We start from the raw sequence: 18209 nt of genomic DNA, 5'->3' as shown, positions 1-18209 counted from the left end.
TAATTATATAAAACTAAAACGGAATAAATGCGCAGATTTATAACAAGTGAGTAAAACAAAATGAATATTTACTAAAGTACCCACCTTAACGAACACAATTCAATGTATCGATACCAGCCATCGATATTTATTAGTGCAGTCAACTTCCATAGTTTAACGTGTGGACTTGATCGACATGAACTTTGCGGAAGGAAGCAAAAAACAAAGTTAGAAAATACAGGCAAACACCTACAGGCAACCCCACTTTGGCCCCACTTTGGCCTACTTTGCTGCTAAGAAACGCCGCCGTATCAAGCCTGATCGGGTGCACACCATGGACCGCCTCTGCATGGAGATCTTGCGCATGCGCAGTGAATACTTCCGTGCCATGCTCTATGGTAGCATGTCCGTGTCGCAAGAACACCAGATACGGCAGCCGGCGGTCCCCCTGGAAGCATTCAAGATAATCCTCGGCAATATTTACTTGGGCTTTCTGCCCCTATCCGCACTGGAGGTGGATGTCGTTTTCCAAGTGCTCAGGTCAGCCAATTTGTATTGCTTGTTGGAAGTCGATTCGTCAATAACCGAACATCTGCGTGAGCATCTGTTCGCGCCAATCGAAGCTTGCAGAACTGATCAAGAAGTCCCTTAATTTCATGGACATCAATGGGGCCGAGGTGATAGATAACGATACCTTCATAATACTATCCAAGGAATCACTTGAACAAGCCCTTGGACCTTGAACTTTCATTGCCAACGAACTGACTATCTTTCAAGCGGTATACAAATGGCGTCGCCACAACCCGGACGATGACATCCTGTCGGTGCTGTCGCTTGTACGTATCTCTCTCATTTAAGTCGATGACCTGGGGGTTACGGTTCGTCGCTCTGGACATCGCTGAATCTGACAAGCGGGGCAATCTGCCCTATCGTTCCAGAGAGTCTTCAGGTGTAGTGTGGCTTCAGTAAGCGAAGGCGGAATTGGTTGGATGGTCAACAATAATGAGATCTTAATAGAGCTGAGCTTCTGGTGTGTAATCAATAACATCAATTTCCAAGGCGCAAAAAGTTATACGCAAGCGATAGACTACATCGTGGAGATCTCTTGCGACAAGTCCAACTGGATTAACTTGGGAGCTTTGAAATTATCAGTATTCAGCCCCTATCTGGGGATTTGTTTCATTAGGATCTTGAAAATTGGACCCAAAAAAAACTAAGCACCAGTCTCCCCGAGCCGATCGATATAATTGTTTCACCAAGAGCCAGCCCTGCTGATTAAGGGTGTCAAGACTTCCTTGTTCCTTTTCTTTATCCATTGAATGGAATATTTTTTTTTTAATTTTTTGAATTCATTTTTAGTACAGAATGGAATTCCTATAACTACTAAAATAGATACAAGATACTTCTTGTGCACCAGCACTGTTGGCGCCCACACTGTTAGGAGACTGTTAAATGGCGTAGCGCTGTTAACCAAACGACAGCAATGTTTCTAGCAATGTTAATCTCATCGATACGTACATATATCGAAACTATTTACCATTTTCTCTTACTTCTAAATAAATTTGCATACTCGAATATTACTCTTCAAAACTGAACACCCAGAAAAAAGTTATATCGGTGCGTGCATTTTACTTGGTCGAAATGATACAGCTACTTAATATACATATACTGTATGGTTGGATGGTACCAGTGCGTTCGTGCCGCTTCTCACGAGTGTTTTCTAGAAGAAACCTCTAGCGACAGAGTTCATAATTTTTGAAACGCAATTGAACGTCTTTGACCTAGAAAGGGGCCAAAACAACTGTATGTTAACACATTGTAATAGATAAAAACAAAAACAAAAACTGGTTTCAAGTCTATAATATTCTACAACGCAATTTAAAATTAAGTTGAATAATGCTGATGCTGTTTTGTGAATGGGATGAAAAGGTCATTAAGCTCATATCAAAAAATCAAAATTCTAAATTTGACATTCCAAAACATTTTGAAACAGAAAAGTTTGTACAAATAATTTTGGTATTTTTCAGGTCTAACAAAAACTGTTTAAATACAAAACGAGTGCCACAGCATTCAGCCTTGAGCTGTCTCCCGGGCAAAAACAAGCCAAATTGCAAAAAGCAAATCAAATAAATCTGATAAGATAGGAAAGAACCGCTAAAAGAGAGCGATTTACACAGAAGCTTTCAGAAAGCTTTTCGTGTGTTAGTTAAAGGCAGCGATCAACAAGTCACAGTCGGAAATAAATCGTACTCGTGAGTGGACGTGGAAAAGCAGATCCCTGTGAAAAGAAACAGTTAACAGAAAACTTAAACTGAATACTCGCATATAAACGTAGTTAGTATTACTTTATTGTTACTCGTGTACTATATTTAATATCGAGAGTGACGTCAAAGAGAACGACCGAACACTTGAAGTGCTTTTGTTGGCCTGGCGCGTGTTGACTATCGACAGACAGCGTACGTGTGTGTATTTGTGTGCGTACCGGAATTGGCAACTAAGATAAACATTGAAAATAAGAGAGGACAAGAGGTGGCAGCAGAAGATGTCCAGCAACTTGCAAACGGTAAGAAACAAAAGATTAAAGAGTGGGAGTAAGTAAAGCTTGCGAAATTAGTAAGCGGGCGGCAAAAGTTAAAGGCGTCGATTTTCTCTTTTATGCGTTTTGTGTCGCGTCAGTGTGTGTTTTGCACACGTTTTTCCACACCTTTCGTACCTTGACCGGTGTTGTGGTATGTAGAGCTTTTGGGTATGCAGATTCTGGTGTGCATTTTAATAGATTGTTGCGAAATTTTGATACCTTAGAAGATATTCTTGTGTTCTCATGTTTGACCATCTTTTTCGTTTTACGTAATTCCTACAATTAACTTTCATACTATTTGTATCTAATATCTAAATTATTCTTATCATGGTATCTTGTACTCTAAACCGCCATAACCGCCCCGATTTTAGGAGTATGTATTCCCATGTAGCTTTGGAAATCACTTAGGTTTCCTTTCATTTATAAGGAATGAGAACACGTTGTTGATTTTGCGCGTTCCCCTTTGGAAATCCACAATCGTTCAGAAACATTCCTAATTGCCATTGGCCGATTGCTTATTCGTACATTGACGCCAGACCACCCTCCTTCATAAAAAAATATATAACTTGACGAGGGTTTTGGGGCTTATCAGTAATAAGCTCTCGCAGTTTCTTTTTTTACTACGTGAATGTTTCTGTGATCACAAGTGGGTGTACAGGTCTGACTACGAGTAGATTGTAGATTTACGAGAAGTAGAACCCATTCCGACAACATTGTTGCGGTTAGACAGAGTCATCGCGTCACGTGTTGTGGTTATAATCGCTCTGTTGCGCATTTCATAATTGTTTTCAGGTAAAAATATACTATTACACACACGATCTGTCGGTTTGCTTTGAATTTGTCACAATAATACCTGGAACAGCTGGGGTACTTCCCAAACGGGCGTTTACGAGAACTCATTTGGTAATTTAGATTTGCACGAGACTATACCGTATTTTCAAATGAGTTTATAATCTCCTGTGGGCCTAGTTAGCATTAAATGGAAAATATGGAAAATAATTTCAGCACATTTATTTTTATACCCTGTACTCGAAGAGTAAATAGGGTATATTGTATTTGTGCGAATAACGGTTGTATGTAACGCACAGAAGGAAACGTTTCCGACCCCATAAAGTATATATATTCTTGATCAGCATCAATAGCCGAGTCGATTGAGCCATGTCTGTCTGTCCGTCCGTCTTGTTTGTCGGCTAGTTCTCAGAGACCGTAAGAGATAGAGCCACCAAATTTTGGCTCCAGACTGCTGTATGCTCACACTGAAACCAGTGTGTTTCAAAAATTAGCCCTGCCCCCTTCCTTCCGCCACACGTCCCTTCTCGTTGATTATAATAATATTATTATAAGTATCATATTAGTACTTGTTATAACTATCATGTGATCACCAATAAAGTATACAACAACTCATAATATTGTATGCCCCACTCATCGTATCACATGCTCTCCGTCTTTCTTAACGTACGCTGTAAACTGACGTAATATGTAGTTGGAAGGTTTCGATGTGCTATACAGATTAAACGGCAAATGAACGATTTATTGCCACGACAAAATGAATATATAACTGCCAGGAAAGCATTTAAGGCCAGGAAGTATGTGAAATGCGAAATCTAATCAAATTAAATTTTGGCTATTCGGGCTATCAGCACAAAAAAGTGACCTATATATGTATGTATGTACATATGTATGTATGTAACAAGTACACATACATACATACATATGTATGTACATACATATGTAACCATGCTATACATGAATACATTCCTGAAAAGTACCCAAGAACTCCGTTGAAAGGAATCTTATCAGTAATTCAAATATTGCATGATTCAGTATTTAATTAGGGAAATATATGTACATTTTCGCAACTATTTATTGCAGCGCATGGTGTTAAATGATTTAAGTAATTAGTGTTATAGTTTACTGATAACTACACAAATATGTATGCGTATGATAAGGCTCCAGAGCAGCCAATTGAAGCACAATTTTGTTTGCCAAATTTAAATGCATAATAATCTTAATCAATAATAATCAATCTTTACTATTGCAATATTGCCCCACTGGAAATTTTCTTGTAGTCATGGATTTACTTATATGTATAATATGTATTTGTATTTATACTTATTTATACTTGCTTTATTTGATTAGTTGGTGATCTTACATAAATAATGCCCTCCACCGAATTTCTTCAACACTAAACGGCAACTAAAACATGATAAGAGGTTTTGGGTTCAGCAGCAGCTCCTCAACTGTGCGTCAAATATTGTACATATGTATGTATGTATGTAAATAGAAGTCAATGGAAGATTTTTATGTTGCGTGGAAAATTCCATGGATAAGTCGATAGTTGCAGCGGCCTCTGAAACTGGATCATATGAGATAAATGTTGGTTTTGTTTTCGGATACAAATTCTTGAATATATTCATACAAATTCTCGGAAATAAAAAGGTTTTTGAATTGAGTTTATGAATTGTCAGGGTTACAAAAGAAGGATTTAATACGGATTTTGTTGCACCCCATAAATACTAAAATATTATCTTTTGAAAAAGTGTTGAATCATTACTCGCCCAGACATGCCCCAAAACTCTCTTCATTCAAAATGAAATTCGTATCTCAAATTCGTGTCTTGTTAAGTCCCTACAAATGGGTTCAACGAACGTTATTGAATGTTCTTTGCAAATATTCAACAATTTCCTGTTAACAGATGCAATAATCGAGTGTACTTGACCATGTAAACTTCCCCACCTTTTGCCCCAAGTCTATATATTGTACATACATGTATTTTATATATGCCTACTATATGGCCACAGATATGGCCACCCAACCGACAGGTGTGTGTGTGCCTGGTTAAATATTAATCTTATCTGTCAAATGCCAATGACAAAGAATTACAAGCAATTATGGCCCAAACCCCAGCCCAAGTCACCCGTCACCACCACCAGACACGTTTCAGACTATTTTCTACCTGACGTCAAGGGTATTTTTCGGTGCCAAACGAGCGTTGAACATCTGTTGAAAATATCAGATGCGGATGGACTACCTACACTTTGAAAATGATTTTCTAACATTGAGAGAAAACCAAAATTGAAGAGTGAACTGCAAGAGCATTTTACAGAATTAAATAAATATTTCACATAAATGAATACTTTTTGGATAAGAAAAACCATTTCTAAATGTAGAGGAAGGACCTCTGATCTATAAGGAAGCATATGTTTACTATGAAAGCCACGTCGGAGGGGGTGGCAGACGGCTCAGACCGGCCCGGCCGGTAGTGGTTGTACGGGTGAATTGTGGTGCAACAGCAACAACCACTATAGAAAGTACACAGAGAGAGAGAGAGAGTGAGTGATAGAGAGGGGTTGAGAGTCAGAGAGAAAGAGCGCACATACGTTTGTTCGTATTATAGGTAGTTTCTGGGTCGATGTCTTGTATGGCCGATGGCGATGACTCAGTTTGTTTTTGTCCGCCCAGCTGTACAGAGCAAATCGCTGTTGAAAATCAAATCGAAAATACTCTTTTGCCGTTTTATACTATACTATACTATCTACACATATATTCCTGTTGTGGTGTGCCTTTACAATTATTTTGTCAGAATTATATAATACACATTTATATATTATATAGTGTCTGTATAATCGACTGTTTATCTGAGTATAAACTATACAAAAATACGCGTAGCATGAGACAGCGAATTTGTGGCAATAATAAAACACTAAAACGTCGCCAAGAGGAGCAGCAGGAATTTGTTGAAAACTGTTGTCTAAGTAAACGTTGTAAATATGATAATATTTGGCAACATTTTAAGCGAAATGTAAGTGTTTTATTGTTCTTTATAGTGGTTCGTTGTGAGGGAGTACTCATATTATAGGAATAAATGGTTTTAGTACACATTATCACTGGCTATAGCTGTTTTAGAACACGTTTATACAAGTATTTGTAGTAATACGTATGATACATACATATGTATGTACATATGTACATATATGCTAGTTAATGCATGTTAATGCATTTTAATACAGTACATTTCATATCCCATACAAATACTCCAGCTGGAGCTTATCACTGGAAGACTGTCTTTAGTTTAATATTAGTTACTACATAAGTTGTAATACCTTTTTCAAGCCTTTATCTATTCAACATTCTGTATTGTATTGTATTTCTGTGTATTCCATTAAAATACTAGAGCTGTCACAATAACAACCTTATAAACATTCTTTAGTACTGTAATAATTTTATTTTAAAATTACATTGCACTCTCTTTCCCACTTGAATCAATACAAATTAAAGCGACATTTTATTACGAATTCCTTGGTTATTTTTAAATCAATATACTTTGTCATGCCCTGACGTCTTGGGCCACTAATTGCATTTGCATTTTAGCACACGACAATGGATTTTTGGTATTTTTAGTACAGTGCCCCTGCCCCATTCCCACTAGGGCCAAAAAATTGTTTTGTCGATTTTGCATGCAACTTGCTCTCTCTGTTCTCTCTCTCTCTTTTTGCACAATATGCGGCTCTCTTTCATGGTTGCTGTAATGTACTATCTTATTTCTCTTTGAACAACAGGCAACCCTTGAGGAAATTCGCAGTGCGGCAGCACGCATCTGTCGGGACTATCTAACCGGTCGCTGGAAGGTCGTAGCCCCAGAATCTTTGGTGGTGAAACGCATCAGGTGTGTGTGTCATTTAAATCTTTGCTTAAATCCAACTCAATATTTTTCTTGTCTGTTTTAGTGGCGGTCTTTCAAACTTTTTATATTACGTCAGTCTGCCCGATTTGGATGAGGACGAGGCTGCAGAGGAACAGAGATTATTGGCACAGCAGCAGCAACACGCAAACGACAATGTTGTTGCCAAAGACAACCTCATAGTTGCCTGTGGCGCCACAAATGTTGTGTCCAAAAATAGCCCAGTCTTTGCACGCAATGTGATTGAGTTGGAGGAGGTATCCGAGTCCGTGAGTGTGACGGCGGACGATGACGACGCAGCGACTAGCGCCAAGCAGGCGCACAAACGTCAGCGCTTCGATAGCGATAGCGGCGATTCGAGTTCATTGAAACGATTGCATGCTCCCAAGCAGGAACCGCGTGAGGTAGGTCCATACCCACAGAGCGACACCCCTGTACAAAATTGAACAACGAGTTATATTCTCTTTCAGGTCCTGTTGCGTATTTATGGACAAACACATGGGGATCATGCGCTGGAGAGCATGATTACAGAATCGGTTGTGTTTGCCCTGCTCAGTGAGCGCAATTTTGGACCCAAACTCCATGGAATCTTTCCCGGCGGACGCATTGAGCAGTATTTACCGGTATGCTAGAAATATTATAAAGAAATTAATACAATTATCAAAGTATATTCCTATTTGTTACAGGCACGTGCGTTGGCCACAGCCGAATTGGCCGAACAGCGCATACTACTGAAAGTGGCTGAGAAAATGGGTGAGATTCATAGTCTGAATATACCCATGTCCAAGGAGCCGGACTGGATTTGGAATTGCATGCAGCGTTGGGTGACCAGCTTTGAGAGCATTGTCAAGGGCAAAATGCAATCGAAACCGGACTCCGCAGTGCTCCAGAAGCAGCGCGAATTGATGCGTACCATTGACTATGTGCAGGAGATTGCATGGTTGCGATCGGTGATCGAAAGCGGGGACTATCCTGTGGTGTTTTGCCACAACGATCTGCAGGAGGGAAATATACTGCTGCGTCAGGCCACTACCCCCGAATGCACGCCACGTGAATCCATCAGTAGCTTGAGGTTTCAGAATATTTGATTGCTTGTCCAGAAAGTTTTCGTGTTAATAAATTTTATATTTTATAGATCAAATTTCGACGAGACACTGGGCGAAAGTTTGGATGGCAATAGCAATCTGTCGGAGCCAGAGGCCAAGTAAGTAGACGAATTTATTGAGTTGCTAACCCATGTATTTTGTTGTTGGCCGCTCTAACAAATAACTAACTCCTCTTGCAATATATTGGCCTATTCCGTGAATTCCTTTGCCCATATAAATCTACCCTACAATTCTAGATGGAGACAATTTTTGCTGTTATAAAATTTTTATGTGCTGGCCAAAAGCAAACACAATACAGGTTATCCACATTGACATTCACATTTAAATCCCAACTAAACTTTACCCTAAAAAACCCTCCGTATGTCTAGCAAATCGCACAGTTCGTCCTCGTCCTTATCCGGTCCCGAACTGTTGGACACCACTGATGATTCTGCATTGGATACCAGCTTTACGAATGATAATGAGCCGGATCTCATTATCATTGACTTTGAGTACTGCGCCTATAACTATCGTGGCTACGATTTGGCCAATCATTTCATCGAATGGACCTTTGACTATACCAATCCGCAGTTCCCCTACTTTCATCATAATACCAAAAATTATGCCACCGCTCAACAGAAACGCGATTTCATTGTGAATTATATGAAGAAGTATCACGATGATGAGAACTATAATCCCACTGTGCAAGACCTAGAGAGTGTGGATGCTGAGATACAGTTCTTTACGATGATGTCGCACCTGTTTTGGAGCCTGTGGTCGGTGATAAATGTGACATCAGCCATCGAGTTTGGTTATTGGGTGAGTTTTTGTGGCTAGGGATTCAATGCAAACGAAAAGCCCTCTCCTTAAAAATGAAAGAATGAACTGAAATTGTGTGCTACTCGCTTTGCAATGGCTCCTGAGCTTAATAATACTTTGCAAATAAATAAGAAATATCTAAATTCATTCGTTATTATTTTTTATAGGAGTACGGCATTGCTCGAATTCTGGAATATCAGAGACTAAAGGCCGCCTATCTGGCCAAATGATAGGCGTTAGGGTACCAAGGGAGCAGTGATCAAGGATCGAATGCATCATAATTAATCTTCAATCTTCACTTGTATCGAATCGAGAAACGTACTTAAGTGACCTTAAAGAATTAGAAGAGTTCCAGTCCCAGTCCTAGTCCCAGTACTTCTTCACCCTAGCCCAAGGAATGAATTCGAGCAGAGACATGGAGATGCCAGCGCTCTTAAATGGATTAAATTGAATAACTTATTTTTGTATAGAACAATTATTGAGATCTAGAATCGATTAATGCTGATAGGAGAAAAGAAAAGAGTCAGAAGATACCAATTAAAGCTGTGATTATTGCATGAGACAGACAGATGACAGATAAATTACGATATGATACGACACCAATTTTACTAGCAATACTGTACAAGGCTGACCAAAAAAGCCTCACGACAAACAGATTCGATAGAAAGTGTTACAGGCAGCACTCCCCCACCCCACACAGGTTAAATTCTAGGACCCTAGGATAAAGCTTTTACGCCCCACAGGTTCTATAAAACCTTTCGAATTTATTATTTATTCGAATTTGTGTTTAGAGAAAAATTATAATTGTACTTTCGAATCTAAGTATTATTTGGAATTCTACTTAATTCGTTTTGCTTCTGTTCCCGAGCCCCGAGAGCCTGCCTGGTTATCAGTCTGATAGCAGTTACAGCATACACAGGCAACAAACATGTGTTTTTATGTACCTCTACCTATGTATTATCCCCACATCTCCCTTAATAGAATTAACTCATAATATATTTAATGTCTTTTTCATATTTTTTGCGTCTATTTTTAAATAAATAAATATATATATTTTAGAAACTAGACTAATATTGTATTTTGTAGAATTTATAAAGGGCAGATGATAAGTATTGGCTGTACCTATAATATCTTAAAATTACTCTAGAATATAACAAGAATTAGTAAACCTATTCTAGAAACTAGCAATTAGGAAATATGACTATAGGGCTATAGGGGACACCACATTAAAAAAACGTTACCTCTATGGTAGTGTGGAAAAGAGTTACAAAGATACAACATACTTTAACACATCTTCTTTCCTAAATATCTGCGAGCGAAGCCGCGTGGGACTTGCTAGTATTAAATTAATGTGTAAACATGGAAATAGCAGTGCATGCAAATTAATTGTTAATACATGCTTTTGCTTTTTTTCACTGACAAGCAAAACTGTAGCACAAGTTCAAGCTTCTCACTTTAACGGTCAGTATCTTCTCTTCTATTTAATGCAGCCTCAATCTCTTGGTCTTTGACTTATTTTCCACTGGGCTTTATTATACCCGGTACTCGAAAAGTAAATAGGGTTATTGTATTTGTGCACAAAGTGGATGTCTGTAACGCACAGAAGGAAACGTTTCCGACCACATAAAGTATATATTCTTGATCAGCATCAATAGCCTGTCCGTGTGTCCGTCCGTCTTGTTGAGCGCCTTGATCTCAGAGACTATAAAAGCTAGAGCCACCAAATTATGCATCCAGACTTCTGTATGCTCACACTGTTACATGTGGATTTCAAAAATGAGCCCCGCCCCCTTACGCCCCCGTCGGAATGAAGAAATTAATTTGCAGTAGCTACACCCACCCTGTCCCGCAGCTTTTGTTGTTTTTTACACATTATCTCATTCACACTCTGCTTCTGCAGTGTGCGGCCTCTGCCTCTGCCTCTGCCATGACTCTGCAGTGTGTGGCTCTCGGGAATGGGGGCGAGCTAAAGGAGCGTGTTGGCGTGAAGGAGTGTTGTTGATGTACATAGATGACAGATGAAGAAAAAATATAAAATTTGACAAAAAACCGCTAAGGTTAAGGGGTAGTACTGCGTACTGGGTACTGGGTAGGCGTCAGAAGCTCTCACACGTGCCTTCTCGTTATTTTTAGTTCCCAATGCGATTTGGAATGTTCAGGGAGTAGCGTTGCACCGATGCAGGGGTGAATTTTGTACCATTCGTCCTTTGGCCTCTGCCACCACTAAATAATTATATTTCGAGGGTATGCAGATATTTTAAGCTACGATTTTACATAGAACTATTATTTTGCAATAGTACTCACATCGGAAGACTGTAATGGAGACCCCTTGACTGGAATTATATTTTAAATCGAATTTTTTACCAAAAAAAGGACATGTGCTCTAGGTCATTTTCTCATTTTTTAGCAGAAATCCTGTTTCAGGATGCTAAAATACGGTTCATTTCGCATTATTCCATCAATTAACACCAAGGAATAAGCTCCATTTTTAAAAATTCGACCCACGAACATAATTGAGCCGCCACCGTGTATGACGGTTTGAAGCACATTACCTCACATTAGTTGGTGACTTAAACAGATGGTCAGATTAACTAAAAATGAAGTACAAATTGATTGCTTCCAATTGTTTCGAGTCAGCCGGACTCTCAAGTTCTTGGAATAGAGATCTCATATAATACAATATGACTGCATAATCCAGTCATCCAGAGGCTGCATTAAATAGAAGAGAAGATACTGACCGTTGAAGTGAGAAGTTTGAACTCGTGTTACAGTTTTGCTTGTTAGTGTAAGTATGTGTTTTCATGGAAATATTAAATGTTTTGTTCGTGTGTATTTTTTGCTTTATACTAGAAAACGCACGTGTGTTCTGTGGAATATTACTTTTGTACAGCAAAACTCTTTACAAAGGTCCAAGTAGATTGTTGTTAACCAATTAAGATCAAATCAAGTAGAATATAGAATATCAATAGAGAATCAAGCTAATGCTGTTTGCACCTCTTCGGAATATATTACAATTTGCAGATGCTTATGAGTTCACTCTGCGCATCTGTTGGGAGAAACTCTGGAATTGGGATCTGCCAAAAATTAGGCACCGCAAGGCGAACAGTTTAAGCCTTTTTTATACCCGGTACTCGAAGAGTAAATAGGGTTTATTGTATTTGTGCACAATGTGGACGTACATATGTATGTAACGCAGAGAAGGAAACGTTTCCGACCCCATAAAGGATATATATTCTTGATCAGCATCAATAGCTGAGTCGATAAAGCCATGTCTGTCTGTCCGTCCGTCTGTCCGTCCGTCTGTCCGTCCGTCTGTCCGTCCGTCTGTCCGTCCGTCTGTCCGTCCGTCCGTCTTGTTGAGCGCCTGGATCTCAGAGACTATAAGAGCTAGAGCCACCAAATTTTGCATCCATACTTCTGTATGCTCACACTGTTACAAGTGTATTTAAAAAATGAGCCACGCCCCTTTCCGCCCCCGCAAAAGAGCGAAAACCTCCCAAATCTACAATTTTGAAGATAAAAGAAAACTAAAAACGCCAAATTAATTTGCAGTGGCCAAACCCACCCCGTCCCGCAGCTTATATTTGTTTCTTGCACATTCTCTCATTTACACTCTGCTTCGCGCAGTGTGTGGCGTCTGCCTGTGCCTCTGGCGCGAGTCTGCAGTGTGTGGGTCTAGGGAAGGGGGGCGCGCTAAAAGAGCGTGTTGGCGTAAGAAGAGATGTACATACATACGTACATAGGTGTAGATACATGTAATACATGACCATATCTACCAGATTGTTCAATCTATGTAGATCAGATCAGATAATTATTATAGTCAAATTGAAAAAAATAAATATTCCATGGTCAGAAACCCCTACCCCTCTCCTTCGGTCACTCTGCCTTGTGCAGTGCCCGGACTGTTCAACAAAAGACAAAAAGTGGAAGGGGTCACAGGGAGAGACAGAGAAATAGTCTGCCTTCCTAGTAATATCACATGTTCGCAACATGACAATCACCACCCACCACCCGCCAAGGAAATAAGTTGAACAAGCTATGCGCATATGTACATACATACATATGTACATACATATGCACATACATTTGTATGTATGTATGTAAAAAGATATGTACGTTTGTGTCCACACATCCACACACACATTACTAATACATTTTATGCATAAGCTGTTCCAACGCGTAGTTCTACTGATGAAGGAGAGTGGGATTGAAGAATGCAAGTTTACGGTTCAAATCAATCTAGCATAAAAACAGTCCGATTTTTTTGTCAAGCAAAAAACTTGAATCTCAAACACCAGCGGCTAACAAATGCCAGCTATCTCTCTCTTTCTTTTCCTCTTTTCCTCTCCCAGTATCCCGTTCCACATTATGTCAAAAATGATTATTAAAACCAATGTACCAACCAAGAACCATGCATATGTACATGTATGTAAGTATGTATGTACATATGTGTGTACCTATGATTAGGCTGATTAATCTGTTTGAATCAGGCGTTCCCTTGTGGGAGGGGAGGGAGACATGATCATTTTAGAACACTAAAATACCAACACCCACCCAATGTACAACATAACAAACGAACCCGCCAAAACTCACCGTACACTTACGTACATCTACTCCTCGAGAACAAACTAAGACAAGAAAAACAAGGAAAAAACATGGAAAGAAACAAAATTATCTGGACAGAACAGGATTCGAGAGACATCAAGGCCTATCTGAAATACATAAACCAACAACGACCGCATGACGAAATGTCCCTGGAACATCGAGACTTGCACGTGAACACGCCATCAACAATAACATCTAAACCCCTTCCATCCCCCATACCCAAGGAGGACCCAACAACCTCAGCGACAATGGTAGAGCCAATACCTGATCCGCTGGACAAGACATATACTGTCGAACTACATGTCCAGAAGAACATCATGCTGGGAACTGTGCCACCAGTCAAGAAATCCAGCCACCAACCGGCAAGAGAGCGCGGATTGAGAGTCCTGGTTGAGGCCATCTGTCCTCAAAGATACATGAAGCACATTAATGATGGCTGGATCAAGAGGGGACTCGCCGCAGAGAGATTCAAAGTGACCTACTGCAAGAACATAGCTACAGAATGCGACTTGAGAGACTCTCACCCAGCAAAGATTTTTGAGGCGGTTGTATCTCCATCTCCTGACCGCCAACGTGACCATCAAGTCCTTACTCTGACTCATATTGAGGGAAGAAAGGTCATGATCAGCGATCACAACAAGTCGTTCGCTCCTGCCTATTGCTTCCGTTGCCAGCAATATGGGCACTCATGACCGGTGCAATCGACCTTTCGTGTGCATGAAATGTGCCGCTCCACACTGCTCAACGGTCTGCACAAAGCCAAGGAGTGTGACACCAACATGTGCCAACTGTAATGGCGGACACATAAGCACGTACAAGGGATGCCCCGTGTTTCAACAGGCTATGGATTTCATGGCTCGAAGCCACTTTGCCCTCCTCGGGCCGCAGACGACCTCGGAGCAGCCGGAACGGAGGGAAAAGCAAACTGACGCAACTCATCAGAGGGTGACCTATGCTAAACTGTTCCAGAAGGTGAAGGATGTATTAGAAGAGCGCGCAAAGGTCCGCCCCGACAACATCAGTGAGGAACTGGACATTTCCACCTCCCTCGCGAAATTACTACACAAATAAAACACTACTTTGTCAACACATACATATGTATATATTATTTAACACACACATATATATAATATTCAACACACATATATATTATAACCTATATATCACATCCAAAGTTCACTACAATCACTACAAACAGTACATTATTCTACAATTAAAAAGGCAGTACTCAACTTTCATTTCCTAAAAAACTGGAGTCCAACAACATTGACTTATCTTTGATATAGGACAAAGAAACTCCAGGCCACATCTGATATGGCAGTTGCCAATGGGACAGCCTATTCTCCCTACGGACTCACGAGCTAGGATTAAAGACAATCTGTCCCTGAAATGGGAACGCAGACAGTCAATTAAATTGTCAAATTTATAATTCTGCACATACTTACCAGCCGCTCCTGAAATAACCTGAAAAGAAAAGAAATAAATTAAAAATTGGCAGACACTTCTGCTAATAAATGCAAATTAAATCGTCAAATTTACAATTTGCACATACTTACCAGCCGATCCTGAAAAAAACCTGAAAAGAAAAGAAAAATCAATTAAATTTGGCAGATACTTCTGCTAATAAATGCAAATTACCTTAATTCCGTGGCCGGAACAGTGTCACGGATAATGATGAACGTCATTTGTCCCTGAAATGGGAAAACAGGCAGCCATTCATATCATCATATATTGTAATTTGCACATCAACACCAGCCGTTCCTGAAACACCTGAAATGGAAATAAAAAATCAATTAATATTGGTTGACATTTCTGCGAACAAATGCAATTTACCTCAACTCTGTGGCCTGACTAGAGTCACTGATAATGATGAATGCCAACGGTCCCTGGTAAGGGAAAATAGGCAGCCAATTAAATCGTCAAATTTATGATTTGCATACATACATTCACCAGCCAATTCCTGAAAAAACCTGAAGTAGAGATTGATATCGATTAATACTGGTTGACATTTCGGTGAATAAATGCAAACTTACCCTCAATCAGTGACAGGACCAGAGCTACAGACAATGACGAACGCCAATTGCCTTTGACACGTGAATCCCCTGCCATGATCCCCTCCCCATCTAAAATGAGATGAACAAAAGCAGGTTTTCACTATTAACATGCCTTGGGAACGAAAATAATTAGAATTGTCAAAATTGTCAAAAAACTCGCGAACTGTAAAACACCAGCGGCTGGCAAGCACCTTTTCTCTCTCTGTTTCCCGTGAAGTTGATGGACGGCGAGGGGGGCGTGGACTCAAATGCTTTGACGGTTGCAATGCCTATGGAAGGAATGAGAAAAATTGATCTCTCCACTTAAGAATTCTTTGACTACTCAGACAAGTGCTCTCTCGAGTTTAAAGACGCTCAGCTGAACAATTACAGACAAGCATACACATGCAGCGAAAAGCCTTAGAGAAGAGAGAGAGTTGGAGAGGGGGGTTGGTGGGGGGCTGTGTGTGTGTCTTAAAAAGTCTATGGGAGGAGTGACAAAAAAACGGCGAAATGTCTTTGAGTTATTCTCCCTCTCTCTCTCTCTCTCTCTTTGGACTTGAGAATTATCTGTACACTCAGACAAGTGATCTCTAAATTGAGATGCGCAGCTGTATATTTACCGTTATCCACTCAGGTTTTGACTCAGTTTTTTTCTCCCTTGCTCCATTTTTTGCTCTCCACTCATCTACTTGCTCTTGCTCTGTGATTGCATTAGTACGAACAGTCGATATCGAGCCTACGAGAGCGATAGAGACTTTCCGATTGCCAATTGCAAAAAGTGCGTTAAATAATCAAAATTAAACTAGCTTTTAGAATAATAACTAAAAGTAGAGTTTGCTATGGAGTGATTAGGGCATTAGTTTTTTATGCGCCGATCGTGAGTTAGAAGCTAATACTAGCAAATAACTTGGTCGGTGCAATCGCGCGCGCTTTTCGGTGCCGCTGCTGACGCTGCTTTTGTCGCGACTGAGGACGGACTACGCTGCTGCTTCCGAGGACTGACGTCGCTGCTGCTGCTCGCTCCGATTTTGGGAGTAGTATTCTAGCGTAGTTGTAGTTTTTACATTTGTAGATTTAATAGTAAATTATTATATATATACATATGTATTTATATAATATTTACATATTTAAATAAATTAATATTAATTTGCTATAATATACTTTTTTACTTAATATATTTATATATGTATGTATGTATGTATGTAATATACATATGTATGTATGTAAATACACATATACCATATACATATATAAATTATTTGATGCATTAGTTATACATTTTTACATTTTGTTTTATAATTTTATAAATTTATTAAGATATTGCTATTAAAATGCCGCGTAGGAATAGGCAATCTGCTTCTCAACAGTCTCAGAGACGCAAGTTGAGAAACAGATCAAATAGAGAACAGTTAGAAAATAGGGAGCATTTAGAAATTGTTGTACACGCAGATTCTAATTCGAACCAGCAACCTGAGATTGAGGGCCAAATGCAGGAAATAGGTAGCCAGGTTTTACCCATAGCGTTAGGAGACCAGGCAGCCATCTCTATCGAACAAAGACAAGAAACAGGAGGACATACGACAAGACAACAAGTGGACGATACAGTGCGTCGGTCCACACGAGGACGGAATCAACCTCCAGAAAGACGAGTAGACGACCGGATTCCACTACAGAACCAAGTGGCCGACTCTTTGCGGCGGTCCAGATGGAGACGTAGCCAAAGGTATAGGAGTATAGAACAAGGACAAAATACTGCCGATCGGTCCAGACGAAGACAGGACTTAGAATATAGGAACAGAGAACAACAAGACAATACGGCACAACATATACAAAGACGAGTAGACGCGCAGATTAGAACAAGTCGCCAATACTGTGCGTCGGTCCAGACGAAGACAGGACTTGGACTATAGGACTAGAGAGCAGGCGCAGAATACTGTAGGACAGATAGTTAGAAGAACAGACGCTCAGATTAGACGTGAGGAGTTAGCGGCCGACACTCAGCGTCGGTCTACACGAAAACAGGACTTGGAACATATAGTAAGAAGAACAGACGCTCAGATAAGACGTGAGGAGCAAGCGACCGACACTGAGCGTCGGTCCACACGAAGACAGGACTTGGACTATAGGAACAGAGAACAACAAGACAATACGGCACAACATATACAAAGACGAGTAGACGCGCAGATTAGAACAAGTCGCCAATACTGTGCGTCGGTCCAGACGAAGACAGGACTTGGACTATAGGACTAGAGAGCAGGCACAAAATACAGTAGGACATATAGTTAGAAGAACAGACGCTCAGCAGCTTCGCCGTGAGGAGCAAAGGGCAAACACAGAAAGGCGACAGCGCGTACGTAGAAATGATGAACGGAGACGAATATTAGAAAGAAAGCAGGATAGGGCTCGCAGGGCTCAATTGACGCAAT

At 40.1% G+C, this 18209-nt stretch overlaps 1 protein-coding gene across 3 annotated transcripts; it reads left to right on the top strand.

Moving 5' to 3' along the window:
• The first annotated feature begins 2175 nt into the window (after positions 1 to 2175).
• LOC117900884 (choline/ethanolamine kinase) lies at positions 2176 to 9788 on the top strand. 3 transcript variants are annotated; one of them, XM_034811412.1, is made up of 8 exons: positions 2176 to 2542; positions 7117 to 7223; positions 7285 to 7642; positions 7709 to 7861; positions 7925 to 8310; positions 8374 to 8442; positions 8713 to 9142; positions 9310 to 9451. In XM_034811412.1, exons 1-8 carry the CDS (start codon positions 2522 to 2524, stop codon positions 9370 to 9372), a joined length of 1587 nt encoding a protein of 528 aa, XP_034667303.1. In that variant the 5' UTR covers positions 2176 to 2521; the 3' UTR covers positions 9373 to 9451. The 3 variants fall into 3 exon arrangements, with proteins under 3 accessions (XP_034667303.1, XP_034667304.1, XP_034667302.1); XM_034811413.1 differs by lacking the exons at positions 2176 to 2542; positions 9310 to 9451 and adding exons at positions 6026 to 6359; positions 8581 to 8642 and having other exon boundaries at positions 8713 to 8849; XM_034811411.1 differs by lacking the exon at positions 2176 to 2542 and adding an exon at positions 6031 to 6359 and having other exon boundaries at positions 9310 to 9788.
• The last annotated feature ends 8421 nt before the right edge of the window (positions 9789 to 18209 follow it).

The sequence above is a fragment of the Drosophila subobscura genome, chromosome U (genome assembly GCF_008121235.1).
Source record: "Drosophila subobscura isolate 14011-0131.10 chromosome U, UCBerk_Dsub_1.0, whole genome shotgun sequence".
NCBI lineage: Eukaryota > Metazoa > Arthropoda > Insecta > Diptera > Drosophilidae > Drosophila > Drosophila subobscura.
This window is presented reverse-complemented; position numbering and strand designations above follow the sequence as displayed.

Coding starts and splice junctions, on each gene's coding strand:
- LOC117900884 (XM_034811411.1), top strand. CDS start 6,228: ATGAGACAGCGAATTTGTGGCAATAATAAAACACTAAAACGTCGCCAA. Junction 7,862..7,924: donor GCATTGAGCAGTATTTACCG/GTATGCTAGAAA, acceptor TATTTGTTACAG/GCACGTGCGTTGGCCACAGC. Junction 8,443..8,712: donor CTGTCGGAGCCAGAGGCCAA/GTAAGTAGACGA, acceptor CCGTATGTCTAG/CAAATCGCACAGTTCGTCCT.